The 21,661-nt window shown below is 54.2% G+C and overlaps 8 protein-coding genes across 8 annotated transcripts; 3 read left to right on the top strand and 5 right to left on the bottom strand.

The window, feature by feature from the left end:
* Nucleotides 1-18: 18 nt before the first annotated feature.
* IWZ02DRAFT_69942 (ZIP zinc transporter-domain-containing protein) lies at nt 19-1,788 on the top strand. The gene is made up of 3 exons (XM_066771094.1): nt 19-291; nt 341-1,428; nt 1,497-1,788. The coding sequence occupies exons 1-3, from the start codon at nt 151-153 to the stop codon at nt 1,510-1,512; spliced, it is 1,245 nt and encodes a 414-aa protein (XP_066619700.1). The 5' UTR covers nt 19-150; the 3' UTR covers nt 1,513-1,788.
* A 614-nt stretch (nt 1,789-2,402) lies between these two features.
* IWZ02DRAFT_425296 (DNA polymerase gamma) lies at nt 2,403-6,062 on the bottom strand (the record flags this gene model as incomplete). The annotated part of the gene is made up of 2 exons (XM_066765893.1): nt 5,783-6,062; nt 2,403-5,731 (listed from the first exon to the last, which is right to left on the bottom strand). Exons 1-2 carry the CDS (start codon nt 5,952-5,954, stop codon nt 2,403-2,405), a joined length of 3,501 nt encoding a protein of 1,166 aa, XP_066619699.1. The 5' UTR covers nt 5,955-6,062.
* Nucleotides 6,063-6,258: 196 nt separating this feature from the next.
* Nucleotides 6,259-7,426, top strand: IWZ02DRAFT_435965 (uncharacterized protein; the record flags this gene model as incomplete). The annotated part of the gene is made up of 2 exons (XM_066766489.1): nt 6,259-7,168; nt 7,233-7,426. 2 exons carry the CDS (start codon nt 6,259-6,261, stop codon nt 7,424-7,426), a joined length of 1,104 nt encoding a protein of 367 aa, XP_066619698.1.
* A 1,680-nt stretch (nt 7,427-9,106) lies between these two features.
* IWZ02DRAFT_69917 (uncharacterized protein) lies at nt 9,107-13,101 on the bottom strand. The gene is made up of 5 exons (XM_066771093.1): nt 12,955-13,101; nt 12,565-12,891; nt 11,468-11,694; nt 11,072-11,417; nt 9,107-11,018 (listed from the first exon to the last, which is right to left on the bottom strand). Exons 1-5 carry the CDS (start codon nt 12,980-12,982, stop codon nt 9,514-9,516), a joined length of 2,433 nt encoding a protein of 810 aa, XP_066619697.1. The 5' UTR covers nt 12,983-13,101; the 3' UTR covers nt 9,107-9,513.
* Nucleotides 13,102-13,595: 494 nt separating this feature from the next.
* Nucleotides 13,596-14,533, bottom strand: IWZ02DRAFT_69886 (uncharacterized protein). Its single transcript, XM_066771091.1, has one exon. It carries the CDS (start codon nt 14,332-14,334, stop codon nt 13,714-13,716), a length of 621 nt encoding a protein of 206 aa, XP_066619696.1. The 5' UTR covers nt 14,335-14,533; the 3' UTR covers nt 13,596-13,713.
* A 603-nt stretch (nt 14,534-15,136) lies between these two features.
* Nucleotides 15,137-17,025, top strand: IWZ02DRAFT_69888 (uncharacterized protein). The gene is made up of 3 exons (XM_066771092.1): nt 15,137-15,618; nt 15,671-16,475; nt 16,535-17,025. Exons 1-3 carry the CDS (start codon nt 15,252-15,254, stop codon nt 17,007-17,009), a joined length of 1,647 nt encoding a protein of 548 aa, XP_066619695.1. The 5' UTR covers nt 15,137-15,251; the 3' UTR covers nt 17,010-17,025.
* Nucleotides 17,026-18,562: 1,537 nt separating this feature from the next.
* Nucleotides 18,563-20,017, bottom strand: IWZ02DRAFT_69868 (Asp/Glu/hydantoin racemase). The gene is made up of 2 exons (XM_066771090.1): nt 19,747-20,017; nt 18,563-19,383 (listed from the first exon to the last, which is right to left on the bottom strand). Exons 1-2 carry the CDS (start codon nt 19,861-19,863, stop codon nt 18,658-18,660), a joined length of 843 nt encoding a protein of 280 aa, XP_066619694.1. The 5' UTR covers nt 19,864-20,017; the 3' UTR covers nt 18,563-18,657.
* A 583-nt stretch (nt 20,018-20,600) lies between these two features.
* On the bottom strand, nt 20,601-21,461 carry IWZ02DRAFT_355645 (leucine rich repeat protein; the record flags this gene model as incomplete). Its single annotated transcript, XM_066764293.1, has 1 exon — nt 20,601-21,461. A coding segment is annotated over one exon (861 nt), but the record flags the coding sequence as incomplete, so codon positions are not given.
* Nucleotides 21,462-21,661: the final 200 nt, after the last annotated feature.

Below are 21,661 nucleotides of genomic sequence, written 5' to 3'. Positions count from 1 at the left end.
CAGGCGGGGATTAGTCACGCTCGTACGTCCGACGCCCGCTGGCCCTTTTGCCAGTCCAAGGGTCCGCTGCGCGATAACGGAACCCATGGATCGTCATTTGTGAGATTCGTGGGCTTCCTTCTTCATCTCCTTCATTTCTGTCTCCTTGCAATGTCGACGCGTCGGTCATTCATCGCGGGCGCTCTTTTGGCGGCCTCTCTGGCCTGCTACGTCAATGCCGCCGCCTTGCAGGAGCACGACCGAGCGTCTGCTGGGACCCTGACCGCGGGACACATCGAGGAGCAGTTGCAGGTACATTTACAACTTTCAATTCCTTCAGGTTGCTAATTGCCCGCTCTAGGAATGCCCCGTCGTCCAAGACCTCAATGCCCAGAAAGTCGCCTCGAGTCCTGCCGCGGGCAGCCTGACGTCACGTATCTTTGGCATCCTCTTCCCCGGCAGTCCAGCTGTAAATGCTCTGCTTGCTACACTGTACATTTCTGGCCCGCCAAACCTTTTGCTGGCACTATGCCCGCCGAACATCGACCCTTCGTCGCTTAGCGTCATGGTTGCATTCGCCGTCGGCGGGTTGATGGGCGACACTTTGTTCCACCTACTTCCCGAAATCTTCCTGGGCGAGGACGAGATCGACAAAGTAAAGTTTGTCATGGTCGAGCCAAACAAGAACTTACTTCTGGGTGTAGCCATTATGGTTGGCTTCATGACTTTCGTGGCTATGGACAAGGCTTTGCGCATTGCGACTGGCGGCGAAGACCCTCACAACCATTCCCACGGCCACAACCACTCCTCTGACAAGAAGGATGACGATTCCACGGCGACATCGAGTGGGTTGGACAAGCCTGATTCTTCCAGTGTCCAGTCCCGCAAAACAAGCACCTCGGCGGTCCAACACGCCTACCCTCCACCGAAAGAGGAGCCCTCTACCAGCGTGAAGCTTGGAGGCTACCTCAACCTGATTGCCGACTTTACGCATAACATCACCGATGGTCTTGCCCTTTCCAGCAGCTTCTACGCCTCCCCGACGATTGGAGCCACCACGACCGTGGCCGTCTTCTTCCACGAGATCCCCCACGAAGTTGGCGACTTTGCGCTGCTGGTGCAGTCAGGATTTAGCAAACGCGCGGCCATGGGCGCCCAATTTGTCACCGCGGTCGGTGCTTTCCTCGGAACAATCATTGGCATAGCAGTGCAGGAATTGGGAGGCAGCTCTTCCGGCATTTTGGCGGACACTGACGGTCCAGGTCTCTTGGGAACCAGTCTGAGGTGGGGCGACATGCTGCTCCCTTTTACCGCCGGCACTTTCCTTTACGTTGGCACTGTGGCCGTCATACCCGAGATGTTGGAGACCGGACCGAAGAAGGGCGAGGAGACAAGGAAGACTCTGACCCAATTTGTGGCTATAGCCGCCGGCGCCGGCATCATGCTTGCGTAAGTCGTTGACCACCTCTCCGTTGCTGCTACTAGGTCGAGAGATGGAGACTGACATAGGCGTACAGGATTTCCTGGTCTTAAAGACGCATTCAGGACGGAGCATGTCATAGATGCATTCACGACAGTGCGCTTGTGCACAGTCGATAGGTATCACTTCCGCCTGACAAGAAGATGCATGAGGAAGAAGAGCATCTAGAATCCTGAAGCACATGTATGATAGTGGACAGACGCGGGTTTGTCAAACCTCTGCATGGCACTGGACGAATCCATCGAGAGGCGATCGGATATCTGAAACTTTGTATTTGCCAAATGTGTCATGGCTAGTTATCTAGCCATCGTTCGTGTGCACCATTTGCGTTGCCTTGCTGGTGTGCACTAATTCCGTCTTTGCTTCCCACGTGAAGGCAAATTGACCATATCTCCACCCAGTCAAGGCTACAAAGCAAGAAGACATGGCTCATCGTTAATCGTCAGGAGGGTGAAATCAGGATCTCAAGAGCTGCAAACAGGTATCGGCAACAGAGACAAGACATATACTTAGGCAAAGCACACGCCACGCCACACTTTACCAAGAAAAAGACAGAGAGCGCTGCTGTACACACAGGAGTACAACAAAAAGGAAAAGCAGGGGGATGCGTGGAGAAAAGAAAGATCAACCAGCTCAGATAGCTGTTGTCCCGACGTCAAGGAAAACGCAATCAAAAGATATCACACTAGGAGAAAGTGACAGATATCAGACCTCGCCATCGTTTGTTCCTTTCGCCATGACGCTCATGCCCACAAAACAAAAAGTCAAACCCAACTGACTCTACGCCGGAAAAGACCCTATAACCCTGATAGCCCACCCACTGTACCCCATTTTGCCGTCCCAAAGGAGGTAGATGATGATTTGTGTGTTTTTACAGTATTCCCGCACAAGTACAAAGCAACAAAACGGTCCTGAACGGCATTCACATTCACAAGACAACAGATCAAATGCGACCGTGCCAATTCCGCGATCCAGCCGCTCCCGACTTGTCGAAGCGGTTGTTCTGCCAGGGCTGCGACGAGGACCCCTGCGTGCCCTTGATCTTGTGATCGTAGTGCTTGATGAACGACTTGCCTTCGTACTCGTCGACCTCCATCAGACCGGCGGCCTGCGGGTGGTAGTGCAGCTTTGGCGACGGGTTGGCGGGGACCTTGCCGGTGTTGCCGTCGCCCAGCACGCCCGCGCCGGTGCCGATGCGTTTGGCGCGCGGCGCGGGCGGTGGCCGCACCGACTTGATAATTTCTTTGAGCTCGTTGTCGTCGGACGTGATTTGCGCCTTGAGCAGCGACATGTTGACGTTCTTGTTGAGCGTCTCCATGACTGGCGTTCGGGGCTTGTAGGCGTATTTTTCGGGATGGGGCGCTTGGTTAGGAAGAGGTTGGATGGTCGGGTCGAGGTATGCGGCGTCGCCCTTTGCGAGGAGGGTTTCAATGTCGATGCTTTCGCCGACGGGAATGGGGTCTGGGTGTGATGGCGTGATGCAGTCAAGGTCAACCTCTTTTCGAAGGACCTTGTCGATGTCGACGGCGGAGAAGAAGGCGCAGGACTGTGGCAAGTCGTCGATGCCCACTTGCTGGCTGAACATGGCGCGCGTCCACAAGTTGGCAACTTGCAAGGCCATAGCGGCTCGATACTTGTCTTCCTCCTTCACAAGATACCTGATTTCGTCGTGGACAGTGATGGCCAGTCTAGCCTGGATGTTGTAGCGGCGTGTGAGAAAGTCCATGCCTACGATCAGCAGATGCAAGTAATCGACACCGCTAGATTGAATGGCCCAATTGATGCGGCTGGTAATGAAGCCTCCCTTGCTCAGGAAGCGCTTCATCAGGGCCTCAGTAATGCCAGCTCCAAGTACAGGGGTTCGGGGTTGTTCTTGTTCGGCGAAGTCTTCCAGCTTGTTAAACACGAACGATTCGGTACCTCCTCTCCAGAATGAACGATCGAGGAGCACCTTTCGAAGTGTCTTTTTACCCTTGGTTTCCTGGTAGAGCTTGGAAGCAGTCTCGGTCGTTTGAGCTTCTGTCAGACTTGGGTTGAATTGGCGAAGCAGCTGAGCGGCGAACTTGAGACCTGCTCCGTAGATACGCCCGTAGTTGAAGATTTTGGCATCGTTCCTGGAGATGCCCAAAATTCTCGCGGTTCTCGAATGTAAATCAGTTCCGGCCGACTTGGTACCCTCCAACGTCATGAATCCGATGGCATTGCCACCATGTAGCTTGAACTGAGCGTCACCAACCAGACTGGCGATCCAGAGTTCCTCGGAATCTACATCAGCACCGACAAATACATAGCCTGGCGGAGCCTTGACCATGGCCTTGAGCTCGGAGCCAACTCTGTTCTTCTTGGCATTGCTGGCTGTCAGCCATGTATTTTCGACGGCGCGACGGGTAATGGTGCCCATTGGTATGACTTGAGGAAGGATGTATCCAATTTTCTTGTCCCCATCACTCTTTTCGACTCCTTCAGTCGAAGGCACAACGGCCTTGCCATTGAGATGGGCATCTCCCTCAAGAACAGCCATCTGCGACTTGATCCTCTCCCGGGCACTGATCCAATATGAGCAGGACGCGTTCATGGCAAGAGCTTCCTTGGCGTAGGCATATGCAGATGTCAATCTGCCATTCTCAAAGTACTGCAGATAGCCCTTTGCCATGGGATTGGTACAGCGCGCTGTTGGTCCGTCTTTGTGTGGTACCTTCAGATAGACATTGGTTCGGTCGTCTCGAAGCTTGGAGTTCTCCTCTTCGTGCATGTCACACACTGCCGCCTTCATCTCATCGCTGAGCGGCGTGCCGTTTGGAACACGATAGGTCCAGCCGAACTTGTCTGACCAGACAAGAGGAAAACCGTCCCATGCTAGCCGCAACAAAATTGGCGAGACTCGCGTTCGGGTGGTCAAGTTGATTGGGCCTTTGGCCTTGGGAAATAGATCCTTGTACCACTTCGGCATTCCGGGCATTTTCTGGTTGGCTGCCGGTCTTGGGGGATCGTTTTTCTTCTTTCCTTTCGCCATCTTAATCTCCTGGCCGGACCAGTCCAGCTGGCTCAACCAAGGGTCGTTGTTGTAATGGTCCGCGTCCTCTTTAAATTCCAAGGCTTTCTGCGCCAGATCGACCAGACGCTGCTGGACACCTTCGGACATTTTTTGATACGTGCCCTCTGCATTTTCGAGGTACTCGTTCCAAGACTCGTTGATGGGCAGAATCTCCTGAGCGATGAATCGGATCGCGGCGAAGCTGACAGGGTGGGGACATAGCTCGATAAACAGCGGAAACACCTTTTTGTAGACTCGGTGCGTGATTGCGACATCGGCAGCGCAGTAGTCCAGCAATTCCTCAAGTCTTTCTCGGATGCCCTGGCGATCCAATTCTCCAAAATACTCCCTCCTCGCCTTGTCAATGGTGATGTCACAGTGGAATATGGCCACGTCGCGCAACGAATTGATCGAGCTCCTCCCAATCCAGAGTTCCTCCTCTTCGTCACTGAGCTTGCCCGACTGCAGAAGCGAGTTGAGGTCGACACTCTCATCTGAATTTGCAATCTTGTCTCGTAAATCTCGTTCTTTTCGGTGTTTCACCCACTTAGGTCTCTGTCGTGAACACATACCATTCACAGCAACATGCAATGACATGGTGTCCATGAAAAAGCTCTTGGACTGCTGCAAAGAATATTCCTCTGCTATCCTTGCTCTATCGTAGCCAATGTTGTGTCCCACAACGACTTTGGGCATTTCCGGGTCTCCCAATGGTATAAGATGTCCGTCAGATTCGCTCTCCTCGAGCAACCATGGCGAGATCCAGGCATACCACGCAGTGGGGCTCGCGGCGCAGGCCATGCAGGCATACGAAGTCTCCTTGTACATGACTTCGGTGTCGAAAGTCAGCAGAGACTCGTTCGGCGCATCTACGGCCTCCGACGATCCGTCCGTATAGTATTTTGTCCATCCGCTCCTGCGAACCCATTTTCGGGGCTTCGGAGGAGCATTGGCGCGAATGTACTCTTTTGCCAGAGAAAGGTATGGTTCGGCGACGTCCATGCCGATTTTGTGAAAATGTTCGTCCAAAGTCTTGCCCTTGAGTGGCGGCAGCTCGAAGCCGACTGGCGACGTCGAGTCCTGATTTTTTCCGAGCAGTTCATGTCGGGTGAGGTGGTCCCTTGCGAGATCTATGAGTTCCTGTGGCGGTCGCGAGTTTCCGGTGGAAAATATCTGCGGGTGCACATGGCTACTGAGCTGCTGGACACCGATCTCGTTGAAGCGAGCTTCCGATGGCACTGGGTAGGGTCAGCGTGGGTTGTGGTGCAGTTGGAGCAGAGGAGCATTACCAAGAAGACTGCTCCTACGCTCTCTGGGCTGCTCGGCCGCTTGAGCAGCCTGCGCATACCATCTCCGAGCGAGACATGGCAGAGGAGTGGCGTGACGCGCACACAGCGCTCGCGGTGCGCGGAGGGTTGCGGGCTTAACGACGGTGGCGCCGCGATACTGAATTCTCATCATATGGCGGAGCAAAGACGACCGTCACTTCATGGTCCTGGGAATTGGTAGATGTGGTTGTCGTCGGCGGAATATGGAGGAGGCAAGAGTAGAGGACAGAGCGGAGGAAGCAAATTAGTTTTGCGTCGCAGCGCAGCAGTAGCTGGTTACCTCATCAGTCAGCACAAGTGATTTGCCGCAAGGATCCACCGCACCCTTGAATTGACTTCGCGCCAGCCTCTACAATTCACTGCTTGACGGGCGAAAAGGAAGCGCAAAAAGGCCAAAAACAAACGGACTACGACGCATTGTTGCTTGTTGCCTCACCATGTCCTCAACCAACTACGACCGCCGCTACGGCCACTACCTCCACCACCAGCCCGACAGTCCGCGCCCGTCTGAGCCTGATCTTACCCACAACTGGCCACGGCCCTTCGCCGACTTTGACGACTTTGACGACGACAACCCCATACTACCGAGAATCGAAAATCTCACGAGAGACTTGTACACCACCGGAGCAGAATCCAACTGGTTCGACCGGCAACCCTCCGCCGCTCCCTCCTCACCACGTCATCTTCTATCCTCAAACCGTGGCGGCGACGAATCTCTGGACCCTGAAGTCGACAGGTGGTTTGCCCTGTACGAGGATTACGTACCGGCAGACGACTTCGACGACCAAGATCCAGAGGACGACTTTGGTACCGGAGACTACGTCCCATACATGCCGCGCCGGCAGAGCCCTGGCTACGTCGACCTTACCCGCGAAGCTACTCCCCCTCTGTCCCAAGAACGCTCCACCCTGGGTCGTCTCTCAGACTCTGCCGACCTCAGCGAAAACAACATGCCTTCAACAACCAAGCGCTCGCGGGCAACCGCGGCATCAACATCCTCGTCACGGACGACGCCTGAGGCATCGTCTGGTCCGGCGTACAAGCGGCCCAGGTTGAACAGCAATGGCATGCCACAACGGAGGAGCAGCAGAGGCGATAACTCATCACGGTCCGCCCTCACAACGGGGACGCAGAATACAGAAAACCAAAACACGCCAGATGTATCCGAGATCGAGCACATCGACCTGGCGGATGACAACAAGTCGCTTGCAGAAGCACTGCAGAAGCAACGGTTAGAGCAAGTCAAGGCGCAGGCAGAACCACCAGCCGATGCGCCGCTGCGCCTTTCCAACATCACTTGCGTAATATGCATGGACTCGCCCAAGGATATTACAGCCACGGCATGCGGTAGGTCATCCCCAATCATCATCCCACCCCCCCCCCCCCTCTCCAAACTAACAAAGCTCCTCAGGTCACGTCTTCTGCCACACCTGCCTCATGGAAGCTCTGATAGCCGGCGAGAACCGCGCAGGCTTCGACGGGCCTAAGCGGTCACAGTGCCCCGTGTGCCGGAAAACGCTGAATCGAACGAAAGCAAGCGACGTCATTCCACTGCTGCTCAAGAAGGGCGCGGCGACGCAGCCCCGACGGCAGCGCCAAAGCTAGCTGGTGACCTGCACCACCGTTTACAGACTGGCATGTGCATGAGTATGAATATGGCTGGCGCGTTAAGGAGTACCAATAATACAGGTCATCAACTGGACAGAAAGAGACACCATTTTTGGCCATGGATTCTGGGTCAAGGCTTGACGACATAGGTTTAGTCGGGACTGGCTGCGGCAAGGACAGGCGCAGGCGTTTCGGAGCTTCTCTTTCTTCCTTTTCCTATCTCTCCGCCTCAACGGATACTTTTTCGGTTTTCCCCTTCAAGGAGCTTTGAGTGGATAGGCTCATGGTAGGGTGGGGTTTAGAGGACACTTCTCTTGTTTCTTCCTCTTTGCTCTGTTGGCTGTATAGCAAACATAATGGCAAGGCAAGGCAAGACAGAGAAAAGCGAGCAAGGTTTCCCAAGGTGTACTGTACTGTACAGGATCAAAGCGGGACACGGATGGACGGAAAGACGGGATGGGATGATGGACAGACAGATGAATATACCCCTTACACGTTCCGAATCTCCATTTCAATAGGGCCCCGCGTACGTTGTGTTGCTGTTCACGTTGCGTGCATGTACAGCAGTAGTACAGTACATCCAATCTCGTACTACGGCCACTGGCTGCTAGCTGCGCGTAGACGCTGCACTGCACGTCCGACTAGCTCTTCCTACTATAAGCGTCGGCACCCAACGCAACGCAGCACAGCGCCTGCTAGATCCACCCATCCCACAAAAACCACGCGAGGAAAAGCCCAGTCATTTTCAATCATCAAAAGTATTGATAAGATAGTCTGGGCGCTGGCTTTACAACCAGTCGCGACCGCTGCCGCTGCCATGGGTACCAAAGCTACCAAAAAACTACTCCTCCTACTACCGCTCTCGCTACAGCTACTGCCGCTGCTGCTGCTTCCCATCCCAGCCCGCGCTCTACGTAAATCATACTCCGCCCACTACTCCGCGCTCCAAAGCATGGGAGAAAGGTTCACCGACTGACTGACTGGCTGACTACTACAGGAACCCCAAGACAACGACAACAAAGCATCGACGACGAACGACAAGGACGAATGGAGGAAAGAAAGGGGGATGCAGGGATGAAGTTCCACTCCAAACACAACAACCAAGCCCGGTCTGATGAGAATCTCGCTTGCTCATCGACATCTGTTTCCCTGCCTGACTGACTGATTGACTGACTGCGGGGTGCGGTACGAAAATTCAACATTAAGAAGAACGGAAAAAAAGCAAAGAGAAGTCGAAGAGAGAAAAAAGGTTTCAAGGGTATACATGTCATGCTTTCATCAAGGTGGTGGTAAACAGAAGCAGAAGAGGAGTAGAAGGAAAAGGAGTAAAAGAATAAAAACACCCCATGCGCATCGTCGAAAACGCCCTCTCCTCATCGCCGACCAAAAGACGCAGAGCCGCGTACGTGTGCCCCTCTACAATACCCGTGTCGATGCCGGCCGTGTCGTTCCGCAGCCTCGCCCAAATCCCCAGTAGTTCCCCATCTATGTCGAGTCCGACGTATGTGAATGTTTTGTGAAAAATCGAGAAAGACAAAAAGAAGAAGACAATTAAGTTCGCAAGACGGTCGCGCGTGTGGTGTATGCAATAGTACATGGGGCGTATGAAGAAGAAAAGTACGTCGAATGTGGGACAGAAGACAGATGAGGACGCCAGTTCCCAATAATGCCCTTTTCTCGAAAAAGGAGAAGCGAGAGAGGGAATTGGAAAGAAGACAAAGTTGGTAGCAGGCGACGTGGGTGAAAGGAAAAGAATCAGTAAAGAGAGAATCCGAAAGGGTGTAATGACCGCCAAAAGTCGGCTCCGAGGCAGCAGAGCGCGCGTATCGTCATACCTGTTACAAGGCAGTAAAAGCTTAACCAGCATTAAATGAAAAGACCGCCCGCAATCGCCATGATCAGCATGATAGCGCAGCGCGGGTAAACTCAGAAACAAAAGAAGAAAAATCAAGACACTCCTCCGTCTGCGCGTTACCAACGGGTATGAGCTCCCTTTCCCCAAAGCGCCGCCGGAAACTAAGAGAAGTGCGAAAAGAGGGCTGGATGCCAAACAAACGCCAACATGACTCGGAAAAAAAGGGTCTCTACACTTTACCGAGGTGGGCATTGGGTGGGCTTTTGGTAGCTTGTTCTCGGGCTTTTTGCTTGCGCCCTAACCAGTCACCAAGTAACGAATCCAACTGCGTCCCCATCTGTGCTACTTTGCTTCTTTCTTCTTTGAATAGACCGCTCATGATTGGATGTTCCGGGCCGACAGGGGTAACACCGCTCGTGTCATGCACCACGACTAGCATGTCTCTAATGTCGCTGCCGTCATCCAAGTAGGAACGCAAGGATGCGTCTGACCAAGGAGGCAAGCTTGCCGCCGAAGAAGGGTCTCTCGAATGGCCGGATAGTGTTGGGCTGGGTACTATACTGGTGTTGATGGCTCCAGGGGCGACAGGAGGGGCGCGAGGAGGCGGGCCCGTGGTGGTAGGAGAAAGAACTTTGGTTGCAGAAGGCGGGCCGCCGGGATGCCTGCCGCGGGTTGGGGAACCTGAGGGTGAAACGGGAGAGATGTCAGGCTCATCCTGGCTCGAAGTATCGCCGACAAGCGCTGGTGGATGGTCAGGGTGCGATGTATCGATAGGTGATATTTCCGGCTTGCCGTTGGTTTGGGTCGATTTGCCGTCGTCTTTGCCTAACAACGATAAAGGTTGCTGCTGACCATGCTGGTTTTCCTCTTCGGGGTCCGCAAAAGGGTCGCTGTTCTCGTATTCTGGTGTCGAGTCGAAATCGTCCATGGGTACCCGTTGCTTCGACTTGATAACTTTTTGGCGGGGCGGCATCTTGTTCTCGGGCGACTGGGTTGCGTTGTTATTGTTGTTGTTGTTATTGTTGTTGTTGTTGTTGTTGTTGTTGGAACGGAGCATGTTAGATATTGCTTGCTTGGCCGTATTGGAACCGCTTCTTGCGCGGGGTTCCTGACCTGTAGGTGTAAGTGGTGAAGCCTCGGAAGAGTCGGGTTCCCTAGATTCAGGCTCCGCTTCCACAAGACGCATTGTCGCTTCGGCTGCATTCTGGGCCGCCGTCTTCTCAGGCATCGTGATCTGCGGGGTTTTGACCTCAGCAGCCGGCTGCTTCGTTTGGCCATTAACCTTTGGTTCGGGCTTTTTCGGCGGGGTCTTCGCCTTTTCTTTCGCTTGCGGGGACTCTGGTTCGGCCTTCGTGTATTCTCTTGGTGAGCCAATGTCGTCTGAATCCCTCGATGAGGACTCGCGCGAGAATTCTCCAGAATGCTTTTCTTCGCCGCCCTCGTACTCTGAACCCTTGGCCTTCTTGTCCTTGCGGCCAAACAGACCTCTGAGCATTCCTGACTTCTTCTCCTTCTTTTTCTTGTCATCCTTGACTCGTTCTGGGGACTTCAATTCCTTCTCAAGGCTGTCCAAGCTCGGTCCCCGCTCCCTACTTTCAGATTTGGTTGTGGTCGGGGAGGAATCATCCTTCAGGAGGTTCGGTGTCAATGAAATCTTGCGGGTTTCTACAGTATCATCCTTGAAGAAGGAGTCCGTGTTTCGGAGCGTGCCGTTCCGCGAGACCTTGGCGTCCACTTTCGTGTTGTTAGCTTCTCCAATATTGATTTGAAGATTGTGGGTGACCGACATAGTCGTTCATTCTGCTCCTCATACTTGTCGCTAGTCGTTTCCTCTTCTGACTTGCTTGCATCCAGATCGTCGGCCGATTTGTCCTTGGAGCCGATCCGGAGCGGCTCGACCGCAATCGCGTCTTCATCGTGATCTTCTTCTCGCACCTCTTCAATTTGTACAGGTCCGTTTCCAAATACTTCGCTGTCACCTTCATCTTCCTCATCCGTAGAATACTCGTATTCGGATGCTTCAACATATGTAGGGGCGGTGAATTGAACTGTCTTCGTGTTGCGTCGTCTCATTGCTTTTTTGAGCGGGTTCTTGGACTTCTCAGTCGTATCTCCCAACATTGCCGCAGCGAGCTGTGACAAAAGTTAGCAAGATTCATCCGGTTCGTCGAACAGGATCCTACGTCTATATTTCTGTGTTTGTTCAAACGAGCCAACCGCTCAGTTGGGGTTTCGATGTGTTCGGCGGGAAGATATCCAATGCTGCTGTCCTTGACAACTCTAACCAGCCACCAATAGCTGTTGCTATCGTCCAACAAAACCATGGTATCTCCCTTGGTGGCATTGGCCTGGCCCTCGACGGTTGCGACAAACGTGTGCAGTGCGTAGACGAATTCGAAGTCGATGTCCTCTGTTTCGCGTAAGCACTCTCCGCCCCATCCAGAATCGATTCGCTCGGAGTCAAGAAAAGAGCAATCGCCGTGGGTATCATCATCATCGTCGTCAAGTTCATTCCAGCTGGACGCATAACTGTCGGTTTGCCAACTTTCGGAAGAAGACGCAGGCGAGCCAGGTTCGATGATGTCGAGAGGCCTCTCGAAAATTTCTGGGGGCGAAATCCGGCCGTATGATGTTGATGTGGGTTCGAGCTCGTCCATGCCGTCTGAAGTTGGCAGTGGAGGAAGCGGGCGAGGTTTGATGAAGAACGAAGTGTCGTCGGCCTCATCATCGCTTTCGTTATCGTGACATGGCTCGGTTTGAAGAGGACCAGTGCCGTCCAGCATTTCGTTGGCATGATCGAGACCCTCCTTGTATCCAGAATCTGACTCCTCCCAGGAGAACGAGGTTGATTTGGGCTCTTGATTGTCCCTTTCCTGCGAGACAGATTCCAGCGGGTCCCTTGGAGTGACGTTGACGAGATGATGATGATCCTTGGACGAAGATCTGTGTGCGCATGATTCCATGCGGAGGGATAAATGCAAAGGCGAAGAAAAGTACGGCGAAGAAAACACGTCATCACCAAAGCCAACGTCTTCCCCTTTCCGAAGAACCAATGGCAGATGTTCAGGCGTTGAAGTGAAAGGCGAAGAAGAACTAAAGTCTGAATGGGGCGACGTGGTAGAACCAGTCGAAGTAGAACGAGAAGGAGATTGGCAAGTGACGGACTTAGCTGACAATGAAGTGGTGCGAGTTGGCCATGCTGAGGCGGGAGAGGCTGAAAGTGCAGGGCAGAGTTGTAAAGGTGCAGTAGAAGCGCAAGTAAAATGCAGAGAATACCCACCATCGTCGATAGATGGAGAGCTGGAAATCTTGTCCAGCATGTCATCGTCCATGTCCTCAGTCTCGGAGTCTGCCATGTCGGCGTCGTCGTTTGGGTCTGTCGCGTGTTCTACGTGGTTCGCGTTGCCGTTTATACCGTTGTGGTTTTGATCGCCGTTCCACTGGTGGGCGAGGTCGTCCTCTTCCGACTGACGCTCGTCTTCGACGTGTTTGACGGCGGCGGCTTGATGTGGTGCGGCTGGGCCAATGCCAAGGGGGGCGGGTTGTGTTGGCTGCCGGCTATGGTCTGAGGCCGAGGGCGAACCTGGATCCTGCAGGTCGATGGTATCTGACGCGAAACCATGAGCGACTGAGGGGTCCGGGCGTGGCACATGATGTGGTCGAGTCTCACCTGCTCTGATTATTGTAGGACGGGTCATGGTTGCGGAGGAGCATCCAGCTCAGCGTCGGAGGTGCGAAGGCTGGGTGGGTCGCACGGCGGAGAGACGAGGAGGAGAGGGCCGGAAACAGCGAGCGAAAGCGAGGGTAAGGGAGCGGGCGGGGGTGAATGGTGTTGCAAGGCGACAAAGAGCGACCAGGAGCACGGTGAGTTGCGAGCCAAGGTAGGAGGTGTCGTGTTTTGGATTCGGCAGGCCCTGCTAGGCGCGAAGGGATACCGTCATGGCAGCTCTGACAGAAAAGCGGTGGAGGGAGAGAGGCTGGTAGACAAAGAGCGGGTGACAAGGGAACGAGCGCACTGCGACCAGGAGCAAGGAAGGAGAGGATGAGGGCAGAACGGGCGACTCGAAGGTCTGCGGGGAGGGAGAGGTCGCAATGGGTTGGGGAGGGATGAAGAAGTGGATGATGGGATTGGGGATGGGTGGAATGGGAGCCGGAACCCACTGGCGGACTGGAGATTTTGGCTGGCATGGGCGGCGCAAGGGGCTGCTCTCGGGCGCGTTTCAAGACGGAGATTGAAAGCGGCCGCGAACATCCCTGTGCAGATTGTGCCGCCAAAAAGTACATTACCCACCCGCGTCTGCTGTAGGTGTTGAAGACAACTTGCTTCGTTGCCGTTTGCTTATTCTTCTCCTCCTCCTCCTCCTCCTCCTCGGCTCCTTAATTCTCCTTCTTCTTCTTCTTCTTCTTATCCTTCTCTTCCTTCTCTTCCTCAATGATGCTCCCCAGCAACACCCGCTGTCGCCGGTGCCAAGCTCGCCTGGATACTGGGTATGTATTGGTCAGGGACCAGATATGCTTTGGCTCTCAAACACCTGGGAAAAGCACACCTGGCCTGCACGACTCCAGGGCCCAAGGCTATAGATCGATCTGATTCTGCCCCACTTCTGCCATGGTTCGCAGCATGAAGCAAGTCAGACAGCCCTCCACCTGCAAGCGATAAGCGACCCGGCCGCCCGCGAAGCGCGTCGAGTCTATGACCACGGCCTTTGACGCGACTCTCTTTGCTCGTGTCCTTCTCATCGGAGCCGCAATGGTTTCGTCGCTCGTCTCCATCCATCAAAGGAAATAAGGAAAAAAAAAAAAAAAAAAATTGTGCATGCCTGCAAACCGCCTCCATTGACCTTTTGGGCAGCACGTGCACCCTTCCAGCACGCGCCAATACTCTTCTCCACAGTCCACACGTCAGTCTGCTGCAGCAGCCACCGCCCAAGATCAATATGTACTGTCGCTTATTTTTCACACTGCCTGCTCCAAAATCACAAATCCTCAATCCACCCATGTCTTGAACTCGGAAGCTCGCCAAGCTCGCCATCTCCGACGCGTCATGCATCCTTCTCTTCCTGCGCGGGTCGTATCCGTGTGACGCGAGTCATGGCTTTGGATCTGCCGTGCCCAACATCTCTGCCCCTCGAAGAACGCCCCCGATTTGGAATCGATGACAATTCAGTAGATGCAAACAGCCCCAAAATGTCTCGCCTCGTCCACTGCCTCGCCCATGATCACGTTTGCATATTCGGGGCGTTCTCACCAAGACCTGTCTGGTCAGTCTTTCCAAGCCCTGCCCAGGCATATGACCAACAGCGTGTCTGTGCTGGGACACCTACTCACAATGCGCACTGCGCTGGCAGAGCTCGGGGACACTCGAGCCTTGATGGACGTTTGAAGTCGCAGTGCCGACTATGCTAGCTCTTGGTCTAGTTCAACGTCCGAATCCTCCTGAGGCTCTGTCAACTCGACGCCGAAGAGCAGGTTTGCCCATGTCTTTGCCTGGCCGATCCCTCGCAGCCGCAATCTCCTCGACGCTCAGGCCCCGACGAATTCGTCCATGATGTGATGACCCAGATGCCACTTTTGTACGTTGCGGTGTCCATCGAGAGCTCATCAACGACAACAGCAACCAGGGCGAGGGCGGCGTGGAGGCGCATCGGGCGGCGGGTGGGCGGCATTGGATGCTCGTGTTGAATTTTAGGATGGCCCCGAAGCCCTGGAGCTCACGGTAGCAAATTTCCTTCGCATTGTCTGCTTGCTCGGATGCAAGAGATAGTGAAAATCAGGTCGAGCGACGGGACGACGTTTCAGAGGCACCGGTCTACCGGTGTAGAAGTCGGTCGGGGCGAGTGCGGGTCCCTTCGGGTGGTCCCCGGATTATTATTCGTGAGGCCGTTTCTGATAGGCCCGAGAGCCCCGACGTAGGCACAACATGACTCTATCTCTGACACCCCAATCCATCTGTACAAGCTCATCGCAATGGACGTCAGCGACCACAGCAACAATGGCCAGCCCCAGACAGCTGAGCCTTCGCCAGCTCCAAAGCGCCGTCGCACGTCGGGTGCTCCGTCGTCGCGCGGAGTCGCCAACCTTACTCCTGAGCAACTTGCCCGCAAACGCGCCAACGACCGCGAGGCACAGCGCGCCATTCGCGAGCGCACAAAGAATGAGATTGAGAACCTAAAGAACAGGATCAAGGAACTCGAGTCACAACAGCACATCAATGACCTTCACAATGCTCTGCGCCAAAAGGACCTCATCCAGGCCGAGAATGAAGACATACGCCGCCGCTTGGCCACCGTCTTGTCCATCATCCAGCCCATCCTGGGTAACCACGGTCTCAATGGCACGCAACCCCCTCAACTTTGAGAGATTCTCCCGCTGACAAACGCCTCTAGAGCTGGCTGCTGCTGCTGAAAGAAGCCCCCTGCAGCTCCCTGGCACTCGCACTCCGCAAACAGTACCGATTCCAGACCAGCGCGCCTTTCACCCCTCGGTATCAACAGTCCCAGGTCCAGGACCTTCAACACAAGGACCTTCTTCTTCGCCTAGTAGCCAAACATCAAACGGCCGCAATTGGCCTTTTCCGGGAGCTCCGCCTACAAGCAATGTACGCGGATGGAACCAACAGCAACCGTCATACGAACAGCCACGAAGCAACATTCACCCCGACCTCGAGTTCGCACAAAACTCCGATGAACGCCTTGGAGTTGGATTCTTGGTGGAAAATAGGCCGAAGCTGAGCCTCGGGGTTCAAAAACAAGACTTGTCGTCGGGGTGGGACTTTAATCCAGAAGATCGCGCTCTGGAGGCGTGCACCTTTTTCCCTCGGACGCTACACGCAACATGTCCGCTGGACAATGTCCTCATCGACTTTTTGCGAGAAAGCAACACCCAGGTTGCTCAGGGAATGCCATTGAAGAGCGTGGCCGGTCCGCCGTACCCTAACTTTACGGCATTAATCCATCCTGAGCGCGCCACGCAATCGCATCCACTGTCCAGAGTCTTCACGGACATCCTGGGCACATTCCCTGATTTGGCTGGTCTCCCCGAAAAGGTCGCCGTCCTGTACATCATGTTTTTGTATATGCGATGGCATATTGAATCAACAGAAGAAAACTACGAGCGGCTACCAGACTGGATGACGCCACGCACCAGTCAAATTTTCGTGCCTCACCCAATGTGGAAAGACTATGTGCCATGGTATGTGACCTTGGTGAAGATGCCATTGAAAACAGAATTCCAATTGACTAATCTGACAGGCCTCGACTCCGCGATCGCCTGATATCACTCCAGTCCAACCCGCAAATTACTCCCGCGCTTGACAACTTTTTCATCCCGTACACGGCATCACTCTCGCTCAACTGGCCCTATGACCCGCATGATGTCCTGGTTCCAGCTCCTTCGGGCAGCGGAAGCAACAGCAGCACCACCGCCGGCCCGAACATCAACACCACGGCGAGCGGCATTCCCGTGGACCCGGCCACCGAGGCGCCGCCGCAATCTTCACCACGGGCCGACGCCGTCTCTGTCGATGGTGACCTGAAAGGCGCTGCGGAGCAGCAGCAGCCCGGTGGCGATGGTGGGGTATCAGAGGACACGACCTCCCTTCAGGAATATGTCCTGAACCCGGCGTTTGAGGCGCACCTGCTGAATCTGGAGAATTGGACGCTGACTCCTGCGTTTGAGAGCACGTTTCCAATGCTGGCTGGCTACGTCAAGATCAAGGAGAATTGAGCCAGCCTGCGCATTCATTCCCTGTGCGGATATCAATTCTGTCGAGGCGAGAGTTGTAGGGATGTTGTGCATACATGTTTTCGACACGGGCGTCTCTTGATGGAGCGAATCGGCGCACAAGGCGCTCTTGCCAATGCCAAAATTCTCAAGCATACATATCTAGCGTGCTCGAAAAGAGCCAACGAAGTCACGATCATGGGGCCGAGAGTTGCTGGAAGTGGGATGAGTGAATACTTAGCTGTCTCCTTGGAACGAGCAGCAGCATGTATGATAGCCAAACAGGGGTACTCTAAGGCAGGACTACGACGGAAAGACGAATGAACGGGAACCAAGATGGTACGCAAAAAAAGAGACAGACGTTTTAACCACGACGATGCCACCGATTTCCTTTTGCGGACGAACGGACTGGTGGACGGACAGGTGAGCGGGACATGGGGTGGGTGCCTGGGGTGTATGGTGAACTAGCTTTACGAGGTGGCGAAAAAGCCGGGTCAATTAATGAAAAAAATCGAGACTTGGGAAAAAGGGAACAACTCCAAAAAACTCAAGTCCGTTGAAGGAGGGAAGGAAATAAGGCCTAAGACATGATAAAGTAAAGTGTAGCCTACCCATGCTAAGCCCCCGTATTGCATGTTAGACGCAGCGGACGGAGTTATAGATTGCCTTTACGCCTTTTTCGGTCTCTGTGTCTCACATGCTCGCGCTCTCTTGCATGATCGTCGGTGGACATAAGCTCCACCAGGATATACGAGGTAAACACAATAGACGCATCCATCCATCACCCCATACATAGGCTCTCATGGATTTGCAAGGTAAACATTAATAGACGCATACATCCATCACCCCTGCCTAACGCCCGCAAGACCCTAAATTTCCCCTTCCATCCAACCACCCCACCCTCCCTAATTCCACCTTAACCATTCTATAAACATGTGTAGTAGCAAGAGGACAAAAACCATATCCCCACCGCATTCGGATCGGATTGGATCCGCCGTCTCTACCGCCGCCACCGCCGCCGCCGCCGCTGCCACTATTATTGCCATCATTCTAGGCACAGCAATCATTTTGCCTTAGGCGGCGCGATTTAGGGTTCAAAATAGCGCGCAAAAGGCTACTTTGCTTATTTCGACTACTCAGTCGCAATGTACCGTCTGCGCGTCCGTCCGTCTGTTGACCTAACTTAGTTTGTATGGTATCGTGTTATCCATGGAGGGTGACTTTCTGCGAGACCAAGGAAGTCGAGTTAGGGCGGCGACGCGGGTCTTGGCTGGAGAGTGGCACTGTTAGCTCACATCAGGGTGAAGTTCTTCTTCCGAATATGATTGTGGCTTCAGTGCTTGGGGAATTGGTGACTCTGCTGTTACCGTCTTTCACGTTTTCACTGCTTCGTTATATCCCCTTCGACGCTTTGGAGTTGTTTGCTCTTTGGCCACTCTCGTCACCCTGTTCTCTTCCATAGAAGAATTTGATGGATACTCATATACGCAGCAGCATGCGTTAAAGTGGTTTATCAATCAGTGAAGCGGCCGTTAACATCATTCTGCGCCATTGCACGGTTCCTCCAGTGTCACGGATCTCTTGTCATCCACTTGTTGCCATCGCTCTCCGCCTCAACTTGTTGAGCTCATCTTGAAGACGGCACCTCCAACTAGACACCCATCCTCAAAGCCCCCTCAATCGCCGCGACTGCTGCCTTGACTCCATCCACGATGCGAACCCTCCCGCCCTGCTCCTCACCCAACGCCTCGACGCACGCTTCACGTACCCACGCATCCATGCCCGCCATGCCAGCGCATCCGAGGCAAACGGCGGCAACGCGGCCACGCGCAAGCAACTTCTTCACAGCCTCTTTGACACGGCTCTCGACAACATCGCGCGGCGTCGTGTGCAGCTCGGTAGCATGCAGACCGGTCGTCGTGACACCAGCGAAGCGGGCATCCTCAGTCTCTCCGTCGATGGTGGCGTGGTTGTCGTCGTCTTCCTCGCCCTTTGGCTGCTCGTCATCCTCAGCCGTCGGACACGTCCCCAGAAACTCCCTGACGCCGCGGCCCAGAAGCGTCTCCCAGGCCTTGCCGGTGCTGACGATGCCGAAACGCTCGCCCGGGGCCAGAGTCAGCAGCGCCGCCGAGACACTCGCCTCCATGATGCCGACGACGGGCTTGGGGGCCGAGGGCGACGATGAGAGCAGCAAGGGGTCGGACTTGAGCTGTGGGACGAGCGGGTGCGGCGAGTAGCAGGCGACGAGGAAGGCCGAGTGCGTGGGCAGCAGCGGGCGTAGATGGGGCAGGCAGGCCGAAGCCGACGCGGTGATGGTGGGGAGGTCATTGATGCTGGATGGAGAGTTTGGGGGGCCTGTGAAGAAGGTGTGGAGGGTCTAGAGAATGTCCATGGGTTAGTCCGACAGCAAGTTTGGACTGAGGTAGACTCGTGGGGCAAAGTGTGTCCATCGTGAGAAATGAAAGAGGCGCAGTTCAGTAATCGTTGATGGACATGACGGGCGGACTGGCCTCTCGTTTTCTTCCTCCCCACGCTTTTACTTTGTCTAAAAAAAAAAAAAAAAAAAAAAAAGGAAGAGAAAAAACAGCCAATTGAAATGAGAGTGGAGCGAAATGCCGCTCCTTATCCGTTGCCATGCTTTTTCTATCAACGCACAGCCCGAAGTCACACCTTGTCCTCCAACAAACGCCGGCAACGAGTATGGAACGGATGTCGGGCAAAATCATGTGGGAAGGCTGACATCAGGATACCCCATGGCCTTGACGACGGACTCGAGCGCCCTGGTCATCAACTCGGTCGAATTAGGGTTGATGATCAAGATTGATCGCGGAGTAGACCTGGATGCTGTGGGCGCCATGGCGTCGATGCAAGTGTGTCGATGAGGTGACTGAGGCTGTTCGAAGCGGCGATTTATCTCCCCTCTGAGACGGGAAACTTTTAAAACGCAGGAACGAGCGCGAGGGTTGATTTTAAAAGACTTTCTGCGAAGACCAAATTAGATTTGTTTTTCCAGGCGCCGGCAAATCTAGGGTCGGCGGCGCGTATTAGCGCGGAGCCGCCGGAAGGTGGCGGTGCACGGGTCCAACGTCAATCGAAGTGGCTGTTCTGAGCACAGCGCATCTGATTGAAGCCTCTGAGGACAAACAGGAGATTTGTATACACCAAAGAGAAAGACGAGATGAGCTGCAAGAATTGATTAAATGAATTAGCAGACGACAGTTATCGTCTTGTAGCATCATTCAACACTGCTAGTATAACTGTGACATTCCACCGAGGAATGATCCATTCCCTTTTGGAACGACAAGTAATCAAAGCCGCCAGAACCGGAAACTCTTCAGCCTCAAGCCGATGTTCTCGACACAAAAAGCCTAGGCATAGGATGTGTCAAACACAGATCCCAAAAACATGACCCAATCTTGAGAAGAGACTCCATCCAGCCTAATCCGGTGGTTTTCCCGTAGCGTGAGACTGATCGTTGTCGTCCACGGCCTTTCTCGTCACGCTCCATTGGAAACTGGTATCATGCTTACTAGGATCATTCCCAGTGCCGCACCCAGGCTTCTGGTTCGGTGCGTTCTTGATGCAGTTGCCGGCGACATCGAGCTTGTTCATTTGGAGGGCTTTAAGGCAGATGGGACCGAGATCTTCGGTGAACTGATTGTTCTTCAAGACCACCGACCGTATGTTGGGGAGCCCACAGAGCGATTCGGGAATCGTGCCCGACAACTGATTGTTGGAAGCGTCAAATAGAGTCATGCTTTTCAACCTTCCAAATTCGGTAGGCAAAGAGCCAGTGAACTTATTGTGTTCCAAGAGAATTTCAATGAGATACGGCATGATGGTGATCTCCTCGGGGATAGAACCCGTGAAAAGATTGTTCGCGAAAGTGACGTAAAGAGCCCGCAAACCTCCAATGTCAGTGGGGATACTACCATCGAACCCATTGTTGTTGAGGAAGAGAACGTCAAGGTCCGGGTAGAACAGTTCGCCCGGAATGCTTCCCCTGAAATAGTTGAAGCGTAGATCGAGGAAGGTCAACTTCTTGGCCGTGAGGACACCCGGCGGAAGTTTGCCAGTCAAATAATTGTTGCTCAAGTCCAGTTCGTACAAATAGGGGAGCTGAGCAAGGCTTGGCGGCACCGGAATGCGAAAACCGTTGGAGTTGGCATGGAAGATGGCAAGGTCCACGAGCTTGTCAAGGAAGCCTTTGAGAAACAACTTTTGACCACGGAGAAGATATTCGTTGAAATCCACACCCGCGAGGGATAGGACCCCCGTATTTGGATTCTTGTCGCAAACGAACCCTTTGTATAGACATGGGTTTTCACCCTGCCACGTTGAGGTGATGTGTAACGGGTCCCCCGTCACTGTCTTTGCGAATGCTTGAATAATTGCTCTGTCTCGCACAAGATTTGGTGGAAGCACGGTGCCTGTGCCAGGGCCTGGCGGCGTGCCACCGCCTGGCTTCGTGCCACCGCCTGGCGTCGTGCCACCGCCTGGCGTCGTGCCACCGCCTGGCTTCGTGCCACCGCCTGGCTTCGTGCCACCGCCTGGCGTCGTGCCACCGCCTGGCGTCGTGCCACCGCCTGGCGTCGTGCCACCGCCTGGCGTCGTGCCACCGCCTGGCGTCGTGCCACCGCCTGGCTTCGTGCCAC

This window comes from Phyllosticta citriasiana (assembly GCF_038021145.1).
Source record: "Phyllosticta citriasiana strain CBS 120426 chromosome Unknown IWZ02scaffold_13, whole genome shotgun sequence".
Classification (NCBI taxonomy): Eukaryota; Fungi; Ascomycota; class Dothideomycetes; order Botryosphaeriales; family Phyllostictaceae; genus Phyllosticta; species Phyllosticta citriasiana.
The sequence above is the reverse complement of the archived record's forward strand: the minus strand, read 5'-3'. Positions and strand labels throughout refer to the sequence as shown.